This window comes from Chlamydotis macqueenii, chromosome Z, assembly GCF_036417535.1.
Source record: "Chlamydotis macqueenii isolate bChlMac1 chromosome Z, bChlMac1.mat, whole genome shotgun sequence".
NCBI classification, from domain to species: domain Eukaryota; kingdom Metazoa; phylum Chordata; class Aves; order Otidiformes; family Otididae; genus Chlamydotis; species Chlamydotis macqueenii.
In genome coordinates this window covers 60,675,862-60,696,129 of record NC_141593.1, presented here as the reverse complement: position 1 = coordinate 60,696,129, position 20,268 = coordinate 60,675,862, and the positions used below count along the sequence as shown (strand labels likewise).

General features: G+C 39.5%; 1 protein-coding gene across 3 annotated transcripts in view; it reads left to right on the top strand.

Moving 5' to 3' along the window:
- Nucleotides 1-20,268, top strand: part of MCC (MCC regulator of Wnt signaling pathway) — a 212,406-nt gene that overhangs the window by 151,444 nt on the left and 40,694 nt on the right. For all 3 annotated transcript variants that reach the window (XM_086771198.1, XM_086771196.1, XM_086771197.1), the window contains 3 exons: nucleotides 3,129-3,265; nucleotides 6,367-6,530; nucleotides 10,840-11,046. In XM_086771198.1, the coding sequence (XP_086627324.1) occupies nucleotides 3,129-3,265; nucleotides 6,367-6,530; nucleotides 10,840-11,046 (508 nt within the window). The remainder of the gene's footprint in view (nucleotides 1-3,128; nucleotides 3,266-6,366; nucleotides 6,531-10,839; nucleotides 11,047-20,268) is intronic.

Genomic DNA, 20,268 nt, shown 5'->3' with positions numbered 1-20,268 from the left:
AGCTCTCTATTCAAAAAGTAGGCTGTTTTGCAGTTGATGAGGAAGAAGCAAAGTGAATAGACCACAGCATCACAAGAAATAACACATGGCACTTATAGTCATGTTTACATGATTACCTGGACATCTGATTCTATCTTCTAGATCTGTGCTAGGTGGAAGCTACTTGGATTCAGTTCAGATGGCAGTGTGGGTGTGATGGTGTTGACCTCGGCATACAATGCCCAGCCCCACTTGCCCTTCTTGTCTCAAGCGCATTGCTATTTGTTCACAAGTGACCTAGTTCAGAGGGACCTGAAGTGTGTATACACAGGGAGCACTCAGTCTCTGAGTTGCGGTGCCTGTACACCTGTAGTGTTTCCTGAGAGTCTTAGAAGGCTTTAAAAATACGTGTTCAACTGAAACCATTGTTGAAAAACTGTTGGCACCTAACTGTGAAACTAGGCACTGTTTGCAGCCTTGAAGAGAATGTGCACCCTGCCAACATCCTGGCAGAATGCATCAGCGATGTGAAAGGATGCTGACAGTGTGCCAGCTTGCTCACCATTTAGTAAAGTTTTTCTTGGCATCTGTGCAACAGTTGTGATCCTTGGTTGAATCCAAACATGAGGAAAGCAGTAAGTGCAGGCGTACTTGTAAAATACACTTTTTTGGTCCAGTGGTTGATCCCGGGCCATTGTGTGTTTAGAACAGCTTGATCTGATCTTAATTGCCTCCAGCTCACCGAACCATCAGAGCCCATAGGTGAACAAATACCTGCTTTCTCCAGCCAGGCCCTAGATGATGGCAGATGATGTCATGGTAATGCCTCCACCTTCTGAGTAGTGTGGTAGGAGTTCAGTCATCATCAGCTGTTGAGCGCCTTGCATTTCCAGTGCCACTGGAGGACTCTTCTCCTATTTTCGGGAGAGGGGAGCCTCAAACAGTATCTTCTGTTACTGGCAACTTCAGTTCTAAAGGCAGAATTTATATTTGTGATGCATTGTTCCCCTCAAATTCCCCCTTGTGTTTTCAACCCTCAGTCTGCACGCTGTGAGAGTGATGGTGAGAGACCGACTGACCTTGCTGTCGCTTTACCAGAAACTGATTTCTGATCTTGCTCGTCAGGTCTTAGAAACATTAGTTCATTCAGAAACTGACTTCTGGCTTGAGTCGTTGGAAGAGTGTGAGTCCTGCCATGTGACATGCTTTTCAGCTGCCCCAAGATACTGAGGGTACCTGAACTGAAAAAACAGCACTAGGTGAAGCTGTGTTGAATTTTAAACAGAAAATCTGTGCAACAACAGCTGAAAGGAGAGTAGTGAGAAATTATTATTGTGTGTGGCATTATTTTATGATCAACACAGCCTCTTGTCCCTTTGTAGAGGTAATTCAGGTTTTGAAAGTGCTGGACTCATTGTTTCATAAATTAAAAATTGTATTACCTTCAGATAAAAAAAATGCAACTATTGCATTTGAGTGCTATATTTGAGTGCTTGGTAATTGTTTTTGTCTAAAGCTAATTACTGCTGGCTTCTGCTGTGGCTAATAATAAATGAGTTCATGGAACATTAACTCACACTTATGTGTCTTCATTACACTGTTTTAATTCCTGCTACTCATTATTGGGTTCTGGCACTTTCTTAAACATGTATTGCATGGTACCTTAAAGACCGTTCTTTGATCTAAATCTCAGTTTTAAACAGCTGACCTGCACTTTTGTTTAATAATAGTCACTGAGTGCTCCTGATAAAGTCAAACTTTCTTTGCACTGAAGCAAAGTGGAAGAGCAAAGTAGAAGAGCGTCATAGTTGCTGTAGAAGTTACATCTGAATACCTTGGGAGACCCTGCTCAGCCAGCAAGCTGAAATTCCTTTTTTTGAGTTGGCCTGGTTCATAAATTGTCACCTCTGCTACTTTGAGCACAGACTTTGCTTCTGTCATTGATCCATGTGTGTATGCGCCGTCTTCTCTCTTATTTTGCCTGGCAAATCCAGGCACACCACCAGGCTTAATCCTGCAATATTTCTGCAAGAAACAATCATCACCATGTAGCATAATCACAGCAGACTTAACGTTACAGATGCCTCTTCCAGATGCAGATCCCTAGATAGCTCTGTGCTGTTTCTTATTGTTTCCAAATCCAGACAGCTCCATTCTCACACTTTTCTGCTGAACCTACAGCAAAATGGATCTCTGCATTTGATTTAGTGTGTAACAAGATGCTGACTGCTTGTTTACTTAGCAGAGGGGCTCTGCACCTGGGTAAGCTGGTGTTTTTCTTACGTTTAAAATACATACTTTAATGTCAAAACAGTCACTGGGGAAGTAAAAAAAAAGGCATTCTGAATTGAATCAGTAAGTGGATCAAAAGAAAAAAATGTTTACACATGTTATCAGGCAAAGCTATTATTCATTTACTTATCTTCTTTCCTAGTGCTTTGAACTCTTAGTGTGGAGACAGAAGAGAAAAGCCCTAATTTTTTTAAGCTCGTTAGCTTTAGTTAAAGTATTCTGTGTCCTCAATTATTTTAGTAGAACCAGCTTGACAGATAAGTTAAAACCTAGGTAATTGAGGCTTTTTATTTTCCTCTAACTCCAGTGGTTCAGCACTGTAGTCACTTCTCTTTCTTTTGAGAAGAGAAAATGAAAAACCTACCTGTCCCCAAGAGCATTTAGATGCACACATGCAGTTATGTGCATGTGCATGCTTTGCACACAAGCCAATAGCATCCTCGAACTGAGAAAGAGAACAAGATTGGTTATTGCTAATCCACTTTGGGTTCAAAAGCCACTTGTGCTGATTAAGAATTGTCAGTTGGGGAGTTACTGCAGAGCGGCGTATCTCCTTCTTGCACACATCTTTGCTTGCAGTCAGTTCTGCCCATTGTTTGCTTGCACAGTGGTCTGGAGTAATAATGAGCTTGGGAATAAAGAAATGGAAACCAGGCACTGGCGGCTGCAAGTGGGTGTAACGGGCATAGTGCAGTTGCTTTGCAGTAAAGGGTGTAAACCCTTTTCTACTGGTTGAACAAAACAATTACACTTGTGTGGATTGTATCCTGTAGCTCAGCTTACAGATCTGAAATAAGTATCACAGAGATATGTATTTCCTCAGAGGATTTTATTTCTGCCTTTGTTCTTTCTCACAGGGAAGAAGATGAGTATTCAGAGCTGCGCTCAGAGCTCAGCCAAAGCCAGCACGAGGTTAACGAAGACTCACACAGCATGGACCAGAATTCTGTTTCGGTACCAGAAAATCAGTCCACTGTGGTCACTGCAGATGTGGGTGAGTTAACGCTTCTTAGTAGACATGATGCCTTCTCACGGCAGAAGGGCGTTATAGCCTTTAGAGTGCAAATCCAAGTGTTTGGTGAGGAAATAAATGAGTCTAGGCTGTGTTAATCACAAGAAACGCTGAGCTTCTCCACAACCTGTACGTGAAGTAACCTCTGTGCATTGATGTAGAATAGCTATGGAGTCTAAAATTGAATGATTATTCAGGAGGGCTCATGACTTTTGGGAATGAAGAGGGGAAAAAAGCTGTTCACATATGTTACATATGCCTGTACAGTAGTCTAACTCTAGAAAAGAATTGCAGACAGAGTAAAAGTTGGGGGGAAAAGTGTGGAAAATTGAACTGTCTGTCCAGTTGTTTTACAGCCTAATTATAAAGAAAGTCTGCACTTTTTGGAAATTGAGAGCCTTTTTAAAGTATGGGAAAGGGATAGCTTACTGAAATGGATTTAGACAAGGATAAATCTGACACAAGACATTCAGGTATAGTGCAAGGAGGGAGGACTTCCAATCTGTAACTGTTCTTTTTCTGGTTAGGAATTAAGAGGGCAAGCATCTTTCCTTCAGAATTTCGTCTGTTTTGTCATCTGCACCCAATTACTGATCATCTGAGGAGCCTACAACTACAGCACAATTACTCCTTAAAGTTTATGATATAAGCACAAGCAGATATTAGGCCTTCAGTGGGATAGTGTTTTGAATGTTTGGGCACAATTGCTGAGCACCGCAGCTGTAGATTAGCAGAAGTCTAGTGTAATGCTATCCTGATTTCCAGATTTCCCTTCAGAATACTTTTTCTCTTAATTTGTATTTAAAACCAAATAGTTGGTCTTCATTTTCTTCCCTCGGCTGAGTGCCTGGGAGCTTCTGTGGGTAATACTGTACACGAGCAGTATTTTAGGAAATCATTGAAATAGCAGTCTTAAGCTCTGTTGCAGAACCTGTGGTCCTTAAATATTAAGCTATTAACTCTACATGAGGCTTTGATGGTTATAAAGCAACATGCAATATTTGCTTTCATACATAGGAAACTGTATTAAAACAGTTTCTCCTTGTTCGGAGTAGTGCACTTCATTATTGAGAACTTGTGCTGTGTTTTCCAGTGAAGTACCTATTAGAGGAATGGACCTGAGAGTAGGCTGACGTTTGGGTGTAGTATTCATTGCCCTCAAGTGGAGTTTAATTATGTAGAAAACATGTGGATGTCATAAGCAACCATATAAAAGAGGTTTTCTGTATGATTACTTAAATGAGTACATCAGCTCTGGAGCTGTGTTTGTGTATAAATGCAAGACCTGCCACAGCACATTTGTATTTCAGTGTCTTCAATTTTTAGAAGCATTGATAGAACAATATTAGTAATAATGTAATCACAAAGAGAGAGAGCTTGCAATTGGGTTGTACTGGTTTACTGTGAGAAATGTAGTTCTCATTGTAAACGCATGTTTTGGGGGGAAAATGTTGTTGTAGGAAAAAACCCAGCATGCAAGGTCTTGTGAAGTTGTTTAAATGACAAAATGTCTGTTACAGAAGATATTATGGAAACAAATAAATTCAAGCAAACAAAAGAGGTTTTTACAGTTAAGCATCCTGCATGGTATGTGCTGCTCATAAGTGAGTGTTATTATGAAGGTATTTTTGGTATCGTTACAGCAGATGGGTGGCTGCTAGTCAGGAACTAGTGAATATGACTTCAAGAGTAAAGTTTTATATGTGTTGCCCGTTCGTGTTTTTCATACCATATTGTGACATCATTCTAAACTCTTTTTTTGGTCAGCAATGGATTCATGTTTATGTGCATTAGGCTGTGTAGTTAGATTTGCAGAAAAGAGTTCACAGGTTTTTTTTTTACTATCTGATCATCTTATCCCTTCATCCCCCTCCTTTCAGTCTTCTCTTGCACAGAGAGATTTCAAGGCAGTCTGCAATAATCTGGTGTCTCATGTCTGTTAAATTTCAGATGCAGTTCAATGCCACACTGCTTTAGTCCCCTATAAGAACCACAGCCATGAGGCTTCTAGGGAATTCTGACCATGGTGAAATGCTTGCAGCAGTAGTGTAGAAGTAACACCCTCCAGCAAGAATGCCTGCCACTGTTTTTAGTAAGGTGTAGGAACTGCTGGTGCACTCCTGTCTTGTAGTGCATCACTTGTGTGCTGTGCAGTTGGTAGTTATTGCAAACTCTTGACTAGTAAGACAGAAATACTGACTAGCTGATCGAAGAGGCAGCACGTCTCGCTTAGGAACTGCCGTTGTCTGTCGCCAAGTGTGAGCCTAAGAAAAACGAAAATAATTTATGAAGTGAGCTAGCAATGTACTGAGACCCACTTGTTTTCACAGAAATGGAGGATGCTGTGGCAGTGCCCAAGACACTAGAAGAGCCTTGCCTGAAGACAGAAAAGGAAGTGATTCCTTGCCACATTTTATCATTAAAATAGTGCTGTTGTGTATGCTGATAGTATGGTTTTAGTATGGAACATAGCAGAGAACAAGGTGTGCTGTTTTGATCCCTGAATATTCTGCAGCTTCATTTGAAGAAGAAATAGCTATAAAAATGGAACATAGGCTCCAAGATAGTCCTGAGGGATCATTTCTGTAAACACCAGGGTATTTTAAATCAGGCAGTGCCTGAGTACAACCACAAAAATTTCTCTGAAAAAAACATGAATTCATAATGTCGGTGAATGTACCAGGCAGAAAAAAAACGTTGAGTTTACAGAGAAAAACCTCTGAGGGTAATAAAATCAGGATGATAGGCCCTGAATGGCAAAAAGAATAACAAAATAGAAATGGCATAGTATGTGAGCATGTGGTGTTTTAAAGTGTTGTCCTTCAGGAAAGAGAGGTTTTTGAAGAAGGAATGAACATTTCAGACAAGTAGGAGGAGAGTTATTTGTCAGCTAGGAAATAACTCGTGATTTCATTTCATGTGGTTATGGTATTTAAGCCTATCAGTTGGTGAGGAAAAAGTGACAGATTGCAAGGACATTCCTTGACTGTTCTGCAACAGGCACTTCCTAGGTTAGAGTTTCTTTTTTCACTGAGTCACTAATTGTTGCAATATTTGTTTTGTTCTGTTTTGCTTTCTTTCAGATAACTGTAGTGACCTGAATTCAGAACTGCAAAGAGTGCTGACAGGTCTGGAAAATGTGGTCTGTGGGAGGAAGAAAAGCAGCTGCAGTTTATCAGTAGCAGAAGTGGACAGACATATTGAGCAACTCACTACCGCCAGTGAACACTGTGATTTAGCCATTAAGGTAATGGAAGCGTTAGGCTCTAAATGCAGTGTGTACATTGCCTGGGACACCTGCTTGCATTCTTTAGCAATAGCACTTTACTTCCAAAGGTGTCAAAGTACTTCACAGACATCCACTCCAGCCCACAACCTGTGTTAGGTCAGCAGCAGTACACCTGTTTGACACTGAATTCTTCAAGGCAGAGGAGGAGCTACTAACAGACTTTTCATCTCAAATCAGTACTGTCTTTGCCTCATGCTCCTTTCAGAGATAAGAGAAAGGAGGGCACTCAGCAGTTAATTTACTTTCGGAAGGTTATCCAGCAAACAAGTTGTCATTTGCTCAAGGTCACACAGCTGGTCACACAACGTGTGATACTCACTGAAATTTGAAGATAAAATGCTATAAATTATGCTTAAGTTGTGACTTTGCTGTCTTAAAATAAGAAGCTAGTATTTAACATAAAGCATGTGTGGTGTATTAATACTAATGAGAAAAGCCAGACAGAGGAACAAGTAATTCAAGTGATACTTGTATGTCTTTATTTTATTGTGCATGTAACAGAATAAGAAGGATGTCTGATAGCACATATAATGAAGGGATTGCAATTCTGAACCTGAAAGTAAGGGAACCATATACTTACTGTATGCAGGGGAAGAGCTGAACAAGTTTTTGTGTCAGATGGAAAGGTGTCAATGACTCATTTATCAGAACAAATAAATTGACAGCTTGCTCTTGAGGTGAGGAGGTCTGTGGCCATTCTAGAAGGCTTAGACAGCCGTTTGGCATACTACTGGGAAAGGTCCCCTCTCTCCCTCTCCTTAGTGGTGCCTGAGGAGTATAATGGCCTATAAAGAAACTAATGTTAAGTAGTAGTTTGAAGAATGTGGATGTATTTGAGAGACAGAGTGACAGACTGACTTCTGGGTCTCTTGGGAATGGTCTTAAAGGAGGTTGGAGTGTCTCAGAGGATTAGGATCAATATTTTAAATGTTACCTGGTATTATCTGGAGGTTTAGGGTTAAGCATTCTTAGAAGTCAGTATTCACCAAGAGAGAGATTGTGGATCCTGGAAAACAGATAGAGATTGGTCTGTGTGAGGTCCACAGAAGTCTCTGAAGTGAGATAAGACGAAAACTTCTGCAGGAGGTGAATTCAACAAAATGTCAAAAGGGCTGCCATAAGCTTAATTCTCAAGCTTTTTATTTTAACCTCATTATTCACTGTTGATTGAAATGTATTGCAGTCAGACTTCTATAATGATAAGTAACTGTCAGCAGCTTCTTCCTGGTCCAAAATGCAGACTTTTTATTTCATGCGACCTCTACATGCATAGCCACTTTTGGGGAAAGCAAGGTCAGTTTAGGAACTTCTTGAGCCAGAGATGATGTCTTTGTATTTAATAGTCATGGGTGGAATTTTCTTCTGTATTTGTATCTAATGTGTTTTTTAACCTGTCTAAATTCCTGGCCTCCATAAATTCTGGTAGGAATAAATTCTACCTTTGAGTTATGCCTTGTGAAAAAGCATGGCTTTTTGCTTCTTTTAAACCTGAGACTTGCTGATTTCATCTGATATCATGTCTGTAACATAACACCCCTTGTCAGGAAACTAAGGCAAACAAGACTGGAATTACCATGATCTGACATCCTGCCCTATGCTTGGAACATTACATTGTAATTCAGTCCTGTAGTCCATGAAATTATACCTGAATTTATCTGCTGTGCAGCAGTATGCTGGGTAAAACTGCTCTGTAATACTGCTTTGAAGAAAAATGAACAATCTGGTATTTTACATAGCTATATCCATGTATAATATTTATGTTTTATTTACCATGGAGGTTGGTAGCATGTTGGTCATCAAACTGGGGAATTGTAGTAATAGTTTAGTCGGCAAAAGGATATTGATCACATCAAAATGAAGGAGCATAGAAGCAAGCAGAAAGGTCCCTCAACTTTGTTAAGGACTATAAGACAGCCCTTAGGATGACTGCCAGACCCATGCTGATGCTGTCACTGCCTGAACTTTGTACTTGTGTGGGCAGATGGTAGCAGTGGAATTTGGAGAAACAACGGCAGCCTCTCAGACTGAAGATACCTCTGTGGTGTTGAGCCACTGCTGCTGCTTCCTCATGACAATCCTTCCTCTTTCAGGATTGCTCCCTTCCAGGCTTATCATCCCAAGTAGTTCTTTGAGGAGGAGAAGAGGCTTGAGAAAGTGAGGGTTTGGAAAAATAGCAACACTAGGAGCATGGGGAATAAGGAGGAAGGAGGCAGCAGCAGAGCTTGGCATGAGAGGGGTGAGGAAGCAGCAGAGGAAGCACATGAAACAGGAGAGGAGTTTTAGGGGAAGAAGGGAGAGGAGAAGACAGCAATGAAGAGGCACTGTTTATAATAAAGCTAGCATCATCAGGAGGCAATGCTCCTGCCGTTACAGAGCTTTTCTTCACATTGTAAGATTAACTTCCCTATGCTTATTCAGAACTTGAACTCATCCTTGTGTTGAAATAACTTCCCTTCTCATAATTTGAGACCTATAGGTCCAAGTGAAACTAATGTAAGGGAGAGATGTGGCTTCTTTCATCTTACAGAGATGTTGCAAGGCATTGCTCTTTTAGAAGAGTAGTTTAAACTTAGTACCAAGTATGTAAGCAGAGTTATAGCGTAGACACTCTGTCAATGGAGTTTTATATTTATGGCTCTAAACATATTGTAGTTTTATAGAAGAGAGACATGAAATATGATTGAAAAGGATAAACTGAACCTGATTGTGAAAGTTTTGTCCCTGCTTCTTCCATAGAGACACCGTGAACTAGTTGTTAAAAATAGATATTTTTTTTTTTTTTATATGGAAGTCTTTTCCTCCTCAGCAAGGAGTCTTGCTGTAGCCAAGATTTATTCTTTAAGATTAATGTATTGATAGCAATAAATAATGAACTTTTCATTTTAATGGACAAACAATAAAATTGCACTGATACCTCAGTGTCAGACAATGCTGAAAACACTGCAAAGATTTCTTGGAGAAAAAAAAAGCAGAATTGTATTTTCAGCTTGGTTTGTCTTTTTCAGCTGTATTCTAGTTGGTTCTTTTAGTGCCACCCAAATTAAGGACATAAACTTCAGTTAGTAATTTGTATTATATATAAAAATCAAGTCCTTTTAAATAAAACAACTAAAAAGACTATTTTTAACCTTGGTACATGCGTTATTTATCTTCCATATTAAAAGTATAGGCTTTAGCTATAACTTGTTCTTGAATTACCCAATAAAATGAAACTTTCTAGGTTGCTAGTTACATTTGTTTTCCACATTTCTTCCTACCATTTTACTGCATGCTGCTTTCAGAGAGATGCAAAACTTACAAGCAACAATTGGAGGGTTTTTGCTTGTTGCAAAGGTCTTCCATAAGTGAAAAAATTTGATACAGGCATGGCATGCATTGTGTAGTAGAATCAGAACTGCATGTAGTTATCTGACACATTGAGTGTGACGCTGTGTTTCCCCATGTTGAATGACCAGTCTGACGGTAAGTTTAGCCACGGCAGTGTTCCCTTGCTGGTGGCATGTGTGTGTAGTTGAGTTTCGCCTGGTGGAAGCTGCTGAGTATCCTTTGTGCTGAACGGTGCCTACAAGGCACAGTTCTGAGACAGGGGATGGGGCAGAAAGTGTTGAATGGCGGTTTATGTCACAGAGAAACCCAGCCTTTTTTAGGCACGAGAAAGTAGAAAGTCTGTAACGTCTTCTGGTATAATGTAAGCCTAGTCAAGGCCAGTTTTCTTTCTTTTGTCTCTGTCACCTCTAGGAAAGAACATACTCGGGGACATAGGAAGGAAGAGTCCTCTTTTTTTTTACTGTCCCATTATTTTCCTTGCCCTTTCGTGGAGTTACTTTAGAACTAAGAAAGGCCCCATGCCATGCATGTTCACAGACTGCTACTTTCTGCCTGTTACTCAGGCTGGGAAATGACAAGCTCAGTGCTCACCCATGGCAAGGAGTCTTTAATTTGTTTTAAAGTGTTCAGAGATAAAAATACTGGGATTGCTGTCACTCACGAGTGACTTGTGTTTTAATTTGCATATAAAACATCCATCTGCTTTGGTGCTGGTCAGTATGAAATACTTTAATAAAATGATCAAACTATCAAACAAAATAAGCAATAATTTTGCTTGATATTACTTATCGAACAAAAGAAGTAAACGAATGGTGTTGTGGTGCTGGGTGTGTATCGACAAGTATATGTATTTGCCTGTTACAGACTTCTGTGTATTTTAAGTCTCGTTCAATCATCTTTCTCTACTTCTTTCTGGGTTTTGATGACACTATTTTTGCAGACTGTAGAAGAGATTGAGGGTGTACTGGGACGTGACCTTTATCCAAATCTATCTGAAGAGAGATCTCGATGGGAAAAGGAGCTGGCTGGCTTGCGGGAAGAGAATGAGAGCCTCACTGCCATGCTGTGTAGCAAAGAGGAGGAGCTGAACAGGACCAAGGCCACCATGAACGCAATTCGTGAAGAAAGAGACAGACTGCGTAGAAGGGTAAGGCTGCTGCATAGGTGATGGCTTTTTATTCCTCCTAGCTTGTACGATTTTGTCACCAGAACAAGCTCCTCTTGAATTACTCTTCCTGTATGGCTGTAGGGCTTTTTCTTTTTAAAGCTGTACTATGCAAATTACAGAACTTGGACAAAAACTTCAGATCAATTCAGTTACAATAATCTTAATTTTGTTGATCTATTGTAAAATAGATCTGGTTGAAAACTAGGGGGTTTGATTCACCGGAGGTTTTATACATGTATAATTTCAGCTCACATCATTGTTTAAGTAATTTTTGTTACGATTTCTGACAAAATGAAAGCTCCCCAAATCCCGTAAGTGCTCAGTGAAGTTGATGCTCTTGGTATTTAAGTGCTCATGCCAGAAAGTCTTGTAAAAATTCAAGTAGGGATCTGTCAGACACTTGCCTTGCATTTTGTGAGTTCATTTGATTGAAAATATTTCAAATGGAACATTTCAGTGAATCCAAAATATTTCAAACGGAACATTTCAGTGAATCCAAACTTCCACATACTTCTGTGTATATACATATCTATATGTACATTTGTATAGATAAACGTGTACACATGTGTATATAATATGAGTGTATATGTGCATGTACTTGTTCGTGTAAGTATGTACGGTATATACAGAAACATCATACAGACTACATATACACAAGTATGTGTGTATGTATGTGTGTGTATATATATACATGTAGTCAGTTCATCTGTTAAACATTCAGAAGAGATCTTGACCACAGTCAATGTGGCGCTTAGGGACTTAGGACTTAGTGAGACTTGGCAGTGTTAGGTTTACGGTTGGACTTGATGATCTTAAAGGTCTTTTCCAACCTAAATGACTCTATGATTCTATAATTGAAAAAGGTGTGTGATGAACAACCAAGGTGTACAATGACCTGATGTCAGAAATCATGTGTTAACAGGAAAACCTGATATTCATCTCCAAGGAAGCATATGTAACTTGCCTATAGAGAAAGCAGATGTTCATTCAGTGAATTTTCCTGTGAGGTGGTTTTTGTTGTTTCTTTTTTTTTCTGTAAACAACAAGTATTTCTTTGTTTTTGATGGGAATTCAATTTGTGATTAAGAGAAAGAAAAAGAGCAGGACTCCTGTCAGTGGGTAATAATTCTCAGAACTGAACAATGAGTAGTCCCAGCCGTATACAGCTTCTCTGTCTACATTTTATGATGCTGTGAGGTCACATAAAGGCCTTGTGCTTTGTGTGGAGCTCAAAGTAGAAAAATCTGGAAATTTCTTGACAAAATATGAAAGATCTAAGAGAACAGAGAACTCAGTCTCTGTTACTTTTAAAATTTGTTAACTTTGTCCCTATTAAATCTGCAGAGTTTTGGCTAGATATGAAAAAAATTTGTTTTTAAACTAGGCAGTTTGAAGTTTATGTTCAATATGAGTGACAGTTTGGTCCTCTGTATCTTGGTAAAATTGTTGGAAGTGTTGCTCTTTACCTACTGGCAGCAGATAAACCTTTTGTGAGACTTCCAGTCTTCAGATACCAAGCCACAAATTACCTTTGTGAAACTCTAGCCTCTCTTAACAGCAAAAAAAAGTGTATGTGATGAGGGAAGAATAGTAATCTGCTGTCGTACAAAACAAGACGACTTCAACTTTTCCTTTGTAAAATTTATTTTTATTATGTGCCATAAGTGTAAGTCGTTTTCAGTCCTGAAGTTTTTGGACGGGTTTTATAGTGACACTTCTTTTTAAACAGAGGCAGTACTACCCCCCTGAGCTACAGAAGTAGCATTTATGCATCTGGTGAATTATTACAAGGTTGAGGTGGTGGGGAGCACCACCATGTGCTTGTGACATTTACTTGCACAAATGCAGATATTGACACTACCGATGATACAGATCAGTCCTGGGTTATCAAACAAGAAAAAAATAGATGGCCTTGAGGATACACTTATTAGAAAAATATTTACATTTTGAGAAGTATGAAATGCAAGTTAAGGTGCTTAAAAGATTGGTAAGAAGAATTTATGCTGACAGCCAGGAGCTCCTCAATTAAAAAACAGAGAAGGGGAAAGAATTGGTGTTTGTACCTTCAGAGATCAGCATGGCTGAGCTGTTAATGCATGGTGGCAAATTCAGTCCTACAATATAGCAGATAAGTTATTTCCAGTAGAGACTGGAAAGACTATGAAGAGTGATGAGATCTGATCTGGACTGTTAGATGTAGTTCTTATCTTATGTAGTGCTTGAAAAGGTTCAGTTTCAAACAACAACAACAACAAAAAAAGATGTAGAAGATGGTCGGAGAAATGGGCAGCTTACTTGGAGGAGTGACTTACAAAGATTGTCCTTTCAACTTGGCAAAGCAAAATCTGAATTTGGTCTCTCTTTACAAGTGCTGTAGAAAGCAAGTAAGAATGGGAGCTAATGGCTGTTCAAACTTAGGAACAAAACTGGAGCAGGACAGATCAATATAAACCACTCATGGCTATATTAGGCCAGAAATTAGAGTGTGAGGTGTCTAACAGACAGGAGGATTGTGATTCTGAAGAATGTGTGACCATGCAGGGATACCTATTAAAACCAGTATCATTATATTAGGATTGTGTCCAAAGGAAAGCAAAAAAAGTGTACTTCTATTTGGCCTGCTTAATACGACTGCGTTAATTCTACAGCCAGACGTAGTATCTCTGCACAAAGCTGTTGGGTACTGTCTGGCTGCCAGCAGCAGCAGAGGGCTGGGTTAGATGGTGAGGAAAATGCTGTTTAGTTCTGCATATGCAGACGCCGCTTGACTTGGTCAGTCTATATTGGAATCCTCTGTGAACCAGGCATTTGTGGAGCCACACAAGTACTGGCGATGTTACCGAGTATTTTGCAATTTCCTTAGTGCAGGCAGGGCCTAGGACGTAGTAGCCGATGTAGTAGCTGCTGGCCTGTCTTTTGGAACTGTTGGCAGGGATGCTGCATGTCTTACTGGTGTCTCTGTTATGGAAGCATTTCTGGTGGAAACAGAACTGATCATCAATTTGTTTCATGTAAGTGGCTAAAGGTCGTTACTGACCCGAATTATGTTCAGACCACTGACCCTGGAGAGAGTGAGTCTTCAATTGCTAGAGGCTGTGAGCTGTCTTTTGTATACAGCAAGCCGTATACAGCAAGCCATATACAGCCATAAATGTTCACTCTGCTTTCCTTAAGGAAATGCTTCTTGGACAGATTGAATAGATGTCTTGCCCAGGAGATGAAGGGTTAATTTTGGGCTGGCACAGAGCTTAACAAAATGAAGCAGCCTCTATATTCAGGCACAGCTGGCAGGATTTTTTTTTTCAGTTGTTTTCATTTAGTTTGCACCTATAGAGGACTTTATTGAAATATGATTTTTAATATCATCCTGAACTTGCAGAACAATTGGTTTATTTCCCCCACCCGCCAAGTTTGTTCATGGCATGTGACCCTGTCAGCCAGACTATGTAATCGTTGCACTGGAAACCATATTTGCATTTTTAATGTAACTTTGTGTCCATAGTTGCAACAAAATAAATGTTTCCTCTGACCTATTAAATAGTTTCTCTATGCCACCTGAACCCAGAGTCAATTTAGATTATTTCCCTGGGGAGTGGGAAAGGAGATCCAAGTAAAATTTAGTTATTGTTCTTCTGAAATTAAATTGGGTGTAGCGCATAAGCTTGAAGTTGACCAGATCAATAAGTCTGTTACTTTAGACCAATGTCTGTAATCAAGCAGAGTGCTTTCAATACGTTTTTCTCAGGCTTATTGCAGATTTAATTTAATTAGGTATTTACTGTGCTCAGTTAACAGATTGAGCCGCTTTCTAGAATAGTAGCTAAGAAACAGCATACATATGGAGTTTGTTTCTCATGGGTCATTAGTAAATGAGGTAATCACTTATTTCTGTAGGGTGCCTGCAGTGTAGCAGCTAATTTCCTAACACAGAGGTTTGTTTTACCTCTGTATGATACTGACATATTAAGTCTGGGCCAGTCAGTGCCCTAGAAACTGCTTACACGTGGCTGACCATAATCCTGAATCCAGTAATACAGACAAGATGCTGGGGGACTTCTGTACCAGTTCATGGGATTAATATTATTATTACATGAGAATGAGGTTGTAATCAAGTCAGCATTATTTACAATTCACAGCTGTATGTGGTAACAGGCTTAGGTAGTAGCAGAAAAAAATAATATTTGTGTTCTTGCACAAAATCTCTTGTATCTACCAGGGCAGTCAGATGAGCAGCACTGAAGCAGCATATAAACGCTGTCATGACTGCAAAGTAAAAGTTGTGGATTTTTTAATTGCTGCCCATTAAAGTTGCCAGATGAGTAGTGCCGTAGCACAGTCCCAAACAGCCCATTGGCATAAGAAGCACTGGGTATGGGCAGTGTTCAGGCTTCCCTGAGGCTGTCCTGAAGAACTAAGTCTAAAGTGAAAAGGTGGTTCCAGCTCTGGAAGTCTGTGAAGTCTGTTCCCTGGATAAGCCATATGTCAACTTATTCAGTTAATCAGATGCTTTTAGTTGTCAGGATTACTCTGTATCTGCTCCAAAGTCAGCTGAGTTCACCAAACTGACCAGAACAAAACCAGACTTAATGTTTTAGCTATCTTCAACTTAAGACCCTCATGAAAATGTAATCTGCAGAGGAGTAGAAAAGTGACATTTTAATACATAATTCTTCCAGCTGCCTAGATTGCCCCCACTCCAGGAAACTTCATCTTAGCATGCAGGCTGTCCCAAAATGCTTTGTTCTTGTGAGGAGTTGAAACCTGCCCAAACCACAGCAGGAGTCAGGTCCTTGGCCTCGCAGGCATTCTTGAGCCCATGCTGTTCTCAGATGACACAAAGCTGGCACGAGCTGCTCCTTGACTGTCCTTGTTTTGGTGTCATTCATATTGGGATCAGAAGGTATTGTTCCAGACTGCTAGAGAACACTGATGTGTTCGGGCCTTTAGAGATTATTATCAGCTTGCACAGCTTAAACTTGAACTGTTCTGTCTCCTTGTCTCTTGGTGTGCACCAGAAACCTGAGGTAGCAGCCAAAAGCTATTTCCATTCTCTGCATTCTTCAGCTGCATGGTACTTGCTTATGCAGCGGTATCTCCACTTAGCTGCGAATGAACTGGAGCTTTGCTTCTGTTTCCAAGCTTGTATGCAAATGCTCAGTGATTAATCTGAAGTTAAATGAGAAAAAGCCTGAGATAGGCTTACTGCCCTTGTGTTTATTTCTGCTGTGTACTAGCCTGGATCAGAACAATTCAATAGCACTCGGAGCTTGTAGGGAATCCACCTTCACCTTGCTTGTGACATCCTGCCATGCCCTTGGTTTTAGTTGCTTTGCATCAGTTCTAGACGTGCAACACCCAGATCTTCCAGTGCATGGAGCGCTGCGTGAGAGACTTTTGTCAGAAAGGTGTCAAAAGCAGAGGAGTGCTTGCTTGGTAACGTATTTGTATCACCTGGTGCTCTGTAGCCTCTCCTGCTACTTAAAAAAGCCATATGCATAAACCCTAGTAGCCTACCTGTTCTCCCATAGCTTGTTGTGTCTGTCTGTTGTTCCCTTTCTCCATTCCTCAAAATCATTGTTCAAGCTGCAGATTGAGTTTCAGATCTGCCAGAGGAGTAATGCTCTGAGTGACAGTTAAGTTCTTATGTGTTTCTTGAAAGTAGACATCTTTGCAGAGGAGAGAGGTTCTGTAAATACCTCCTTTGAACTGATGAGTGCAGGTCTAAGCTCATTCTGCTCCACAGAATTCATTGAGGAGATGGCCCTTATAACTACCAGGAAAGACTTCTTTACCATAGTCAACCACAGCAGATAACCTGTAGGAAATCAGACCTTGTTGGCTCTGGTGCTCATGATTTAAGAGAGCCTAAAAATTATCTAGCTGAAAATAATCTACACCAGGCCTGATTGAAAGATTCGGGGTGCTTTAGACTGGGAAGGGCCCTTACCACTCAGAGCAGCTTGAATTGTCACTCTGGTATTTCATTTTCCGTCTTCCCCTCCACAGATTTGCAGTACGCATGAGTAAATGAGAAAGTGAGAGAGGTGTATTCCCTTCCTGTTGTTTGTTGTACTTCATCTTCCTCCCCCCTTAACAGGGGAAAAGAATGAAGCGGTATTAAAAAGCTGGGGGAAGAAATGTTATTAGTTGGAGGATTCAGAGATACTGCTTGATGAAACAGGTCGCAAGTAGGGTAGAAAGAAAAGAATCGCAGGCATGCCCTTTATTTGAAACTGATATAGGATCAAAAGCAGCAGGTGTCCTTTGAATGTGAAATCAGTGACAAAACCATGCCGTTTGTAGCTGTGTTTTTTTATTTAGGATATGTTAAGAAATCTTGTAGTTGTGAGTATGCACGTGTAGAATATAAAGAGTAAAAACATGGGTTTTAGATTGATAATTACAGATAATTAGCGTATTCCACCAAAGTGTATTTGTAACCCATTATGCATTTGTGTAAACGCATCCATGAAGCTTGTTAATCACTTATGAAATCTTTCATAAATCTAACATCACTGTAGTGTGTCAGACCATTTTCTTTTCTACCCTTGCTGTGTTTTTTTTTAGTTCTTAAGGTACCCACAAGAAATTATGCTTTATTCCTACTCCAATTCTCAGCATTCAAAGCAAAAAAAAAAAAGAAATGCAGCTGAACAATTGGTTCCTATTATTAAGCATCAAATATTAATAAATAAAATTTCCAGTTAGTTAAGTTTATATTAATAACTTGAGAAGGTCTGTTTGCCTCTGACTTACTTATCTAGGCTGTCCATCGCTCTGAAGTCTAATGGCTCGGTTGCCTTCTGTCTCACTTAATGCCACTGCTCCTGATCTTTCCAAGGTTGCAGCACTTCTTAATTCTTTGGACTTCTTCCAGCTGTTTAGAAGATCTTTGCTCTTTCCTTTTTTTTTAATTGTAGATTTCACAGATGTTTCCCTGGATTTCTCCCTTTTTTCGTCTGTTCTTGCCTCCTTTTTTTTTGTGATCATATAATTAGTTCTGCCTGTTGGCCACTTTCCGTCTTCCTTTAGAGTTTTGGGGCTTTATGGCAGTTTTTATATCCTTCTGGATGTTTCTGTCTTTAAACTAGTATGATGCAAGAGCTGAAGAAATCTTTCTTTAAATGCTTCCTTGTTATTCCTCCCCAACTCACAAATCCACACTTTCCTGTCTTTCAGTGGAACTTTTTTGCTTTTATTTCATTATTTGTCTTCACCCATCAAATATTGCCAATTTTGTAATCACATTTCCTGTAAGATCTATCCTTCCTCCCTCTCATGTTTCCAAGTGTTTATTTTGTCTCGTGCAGTACTGCAATTACCTTCATTCTACTAATAAACATAACCTTCAGTATAATTTGTATTATATTGGTAACAACACTTAAGACTGGTAGAAGTATTGAGGTAAGGGTGGTCAGACGATTTTTAATTATACTTTTTAAACTAGTCTCTTCATAACTCATGCATTCACCAATCCAGAGAAGAAACTGGCTCTTCTGAACTCATTTTTTTCTTTATTCTGGTTCTTTGGTATTCCTTTATTTTTCTAGAATTACCACTAGCGTGGAAAAGTACTTTCTAAGGAGGTGGCGCATACTGCTCTATTTACAGCAGAGGTTTTGGTGACCAGAAACAGTTACCCAGGCTGTTTCTGCGCAGTCTGGTGGGTGAGCAACCGAATCGTGAGGTTCTGGCTTGCTGAATGTGTGAATTGTGAGATCGGTGACTTTACAGGTCAGACAAACTTGCCCTGTTAGCCTGCTCAGAATTACCATCCGGTACTCATCATTGGCAAAGTTACTGCAGGTTATTTATGGCAATTAATTCAGCATGTAATTTCTCAAATGAATGCCTGAATCAGTGCATAGATTAAGAAGCATGAATAAGCGAACAGTTTACTTAAGTTGTGATTTCTTCTATGATACAGTGTTAAAGCAGTGACTTGCATAGATTAATAACTGTACTGTACTCTGAGTTTTCTTTTATAAATACTTTTCTGAGCAAAGCTTTGCCTGGCTACGGTCTTAGCTGTGTTCATTTTTCTTTCTGTGGCTAGTGTTGGTTTACAGATCCTTAAGAACAATTAGCTTTGTAATCATGGCCAATAGTCGTTGCTCAGTAATAAAACATAGACTAAAGGAAACCTGTCTGCATTAAAGTCTTACATAATATTGTCCTTACATAAGGTAGTTTTAAACTTTGGAGTCAATGAATGCTTAGCATTTTAAGCAAATTTAAGTGTATTTCCTGGTTGCCCTTAAGTTTAGCGTGTTACTGGCTTTTATACAGAAATCTTCCAAGACTAGCTTCTGGGCATAGGTGAATATTTTAGCAATTCTTAAGTCAAATGTTGAGGCTGGGATTTGAATTTATAAGGAATACATCCCTAGTGGTTTTCCTGTTTGTTTGATTTTAAACAGTGCTGTAACTTCAGTACTTGTGGAATTTAGTTTGGAACAGACCGGGTTAAAAGAAATAGTAATAAATGTGATTTTGATTTAATGAATTTTTGGGGTTCCTTTTTTTTTTTCCCCCAGTGTTAATGCCACAGTACAAATCCTATCGGCGCTGGTGTTCCACATCTGCAAGCAGAAACATGCGTACATGGTTTATTTCAGTTTTATGCATATCAGCAGGCTGAAATGATTGTTTTGCATCAGTAGAGCACTTCTGTCCTTAAGGTTTGCATTACTGCAGCTGTATCCATGTTGAAATTATATATGTGTGTATGAACAAAGGAGGCCTCAGCTGCAAATATGTAGAAGATACATGCTATGAATGTGCACTTATACACTCTGCTTAGTTAACTTTGTGATATAATTAGAGTTAAGATGTATAATTCTGAGGCAAGCACCCATATCCATTTTTCAGCAAGTTACTTCAGACATTGGGGATTTGATTGGAGGTTTTGTGTACTTCATCTTTTTTTTTTTTTTTAACAGAGAGACAAATGGAGTTGTTTGGGTTAATTTTGTTTAAGGTATAGCACTCCTTCTCAGCCAAACAGGGAAGTTATGTGAGCAGTTAGCCTTTATGTGCTCTTATTGTTGCCACAGCTTCGTATTAGTAAAAAGCAATTATTCTGCTCTGTTATGTAAAACACAGGGGTTTTTTTTCCTTTTTTTTTTTTTTTGTAATTTGCACCTACCTAAAAATTCTGTTATTTTCACAGTAGGTCCTCAGGCAACCTGACCTTCAGTT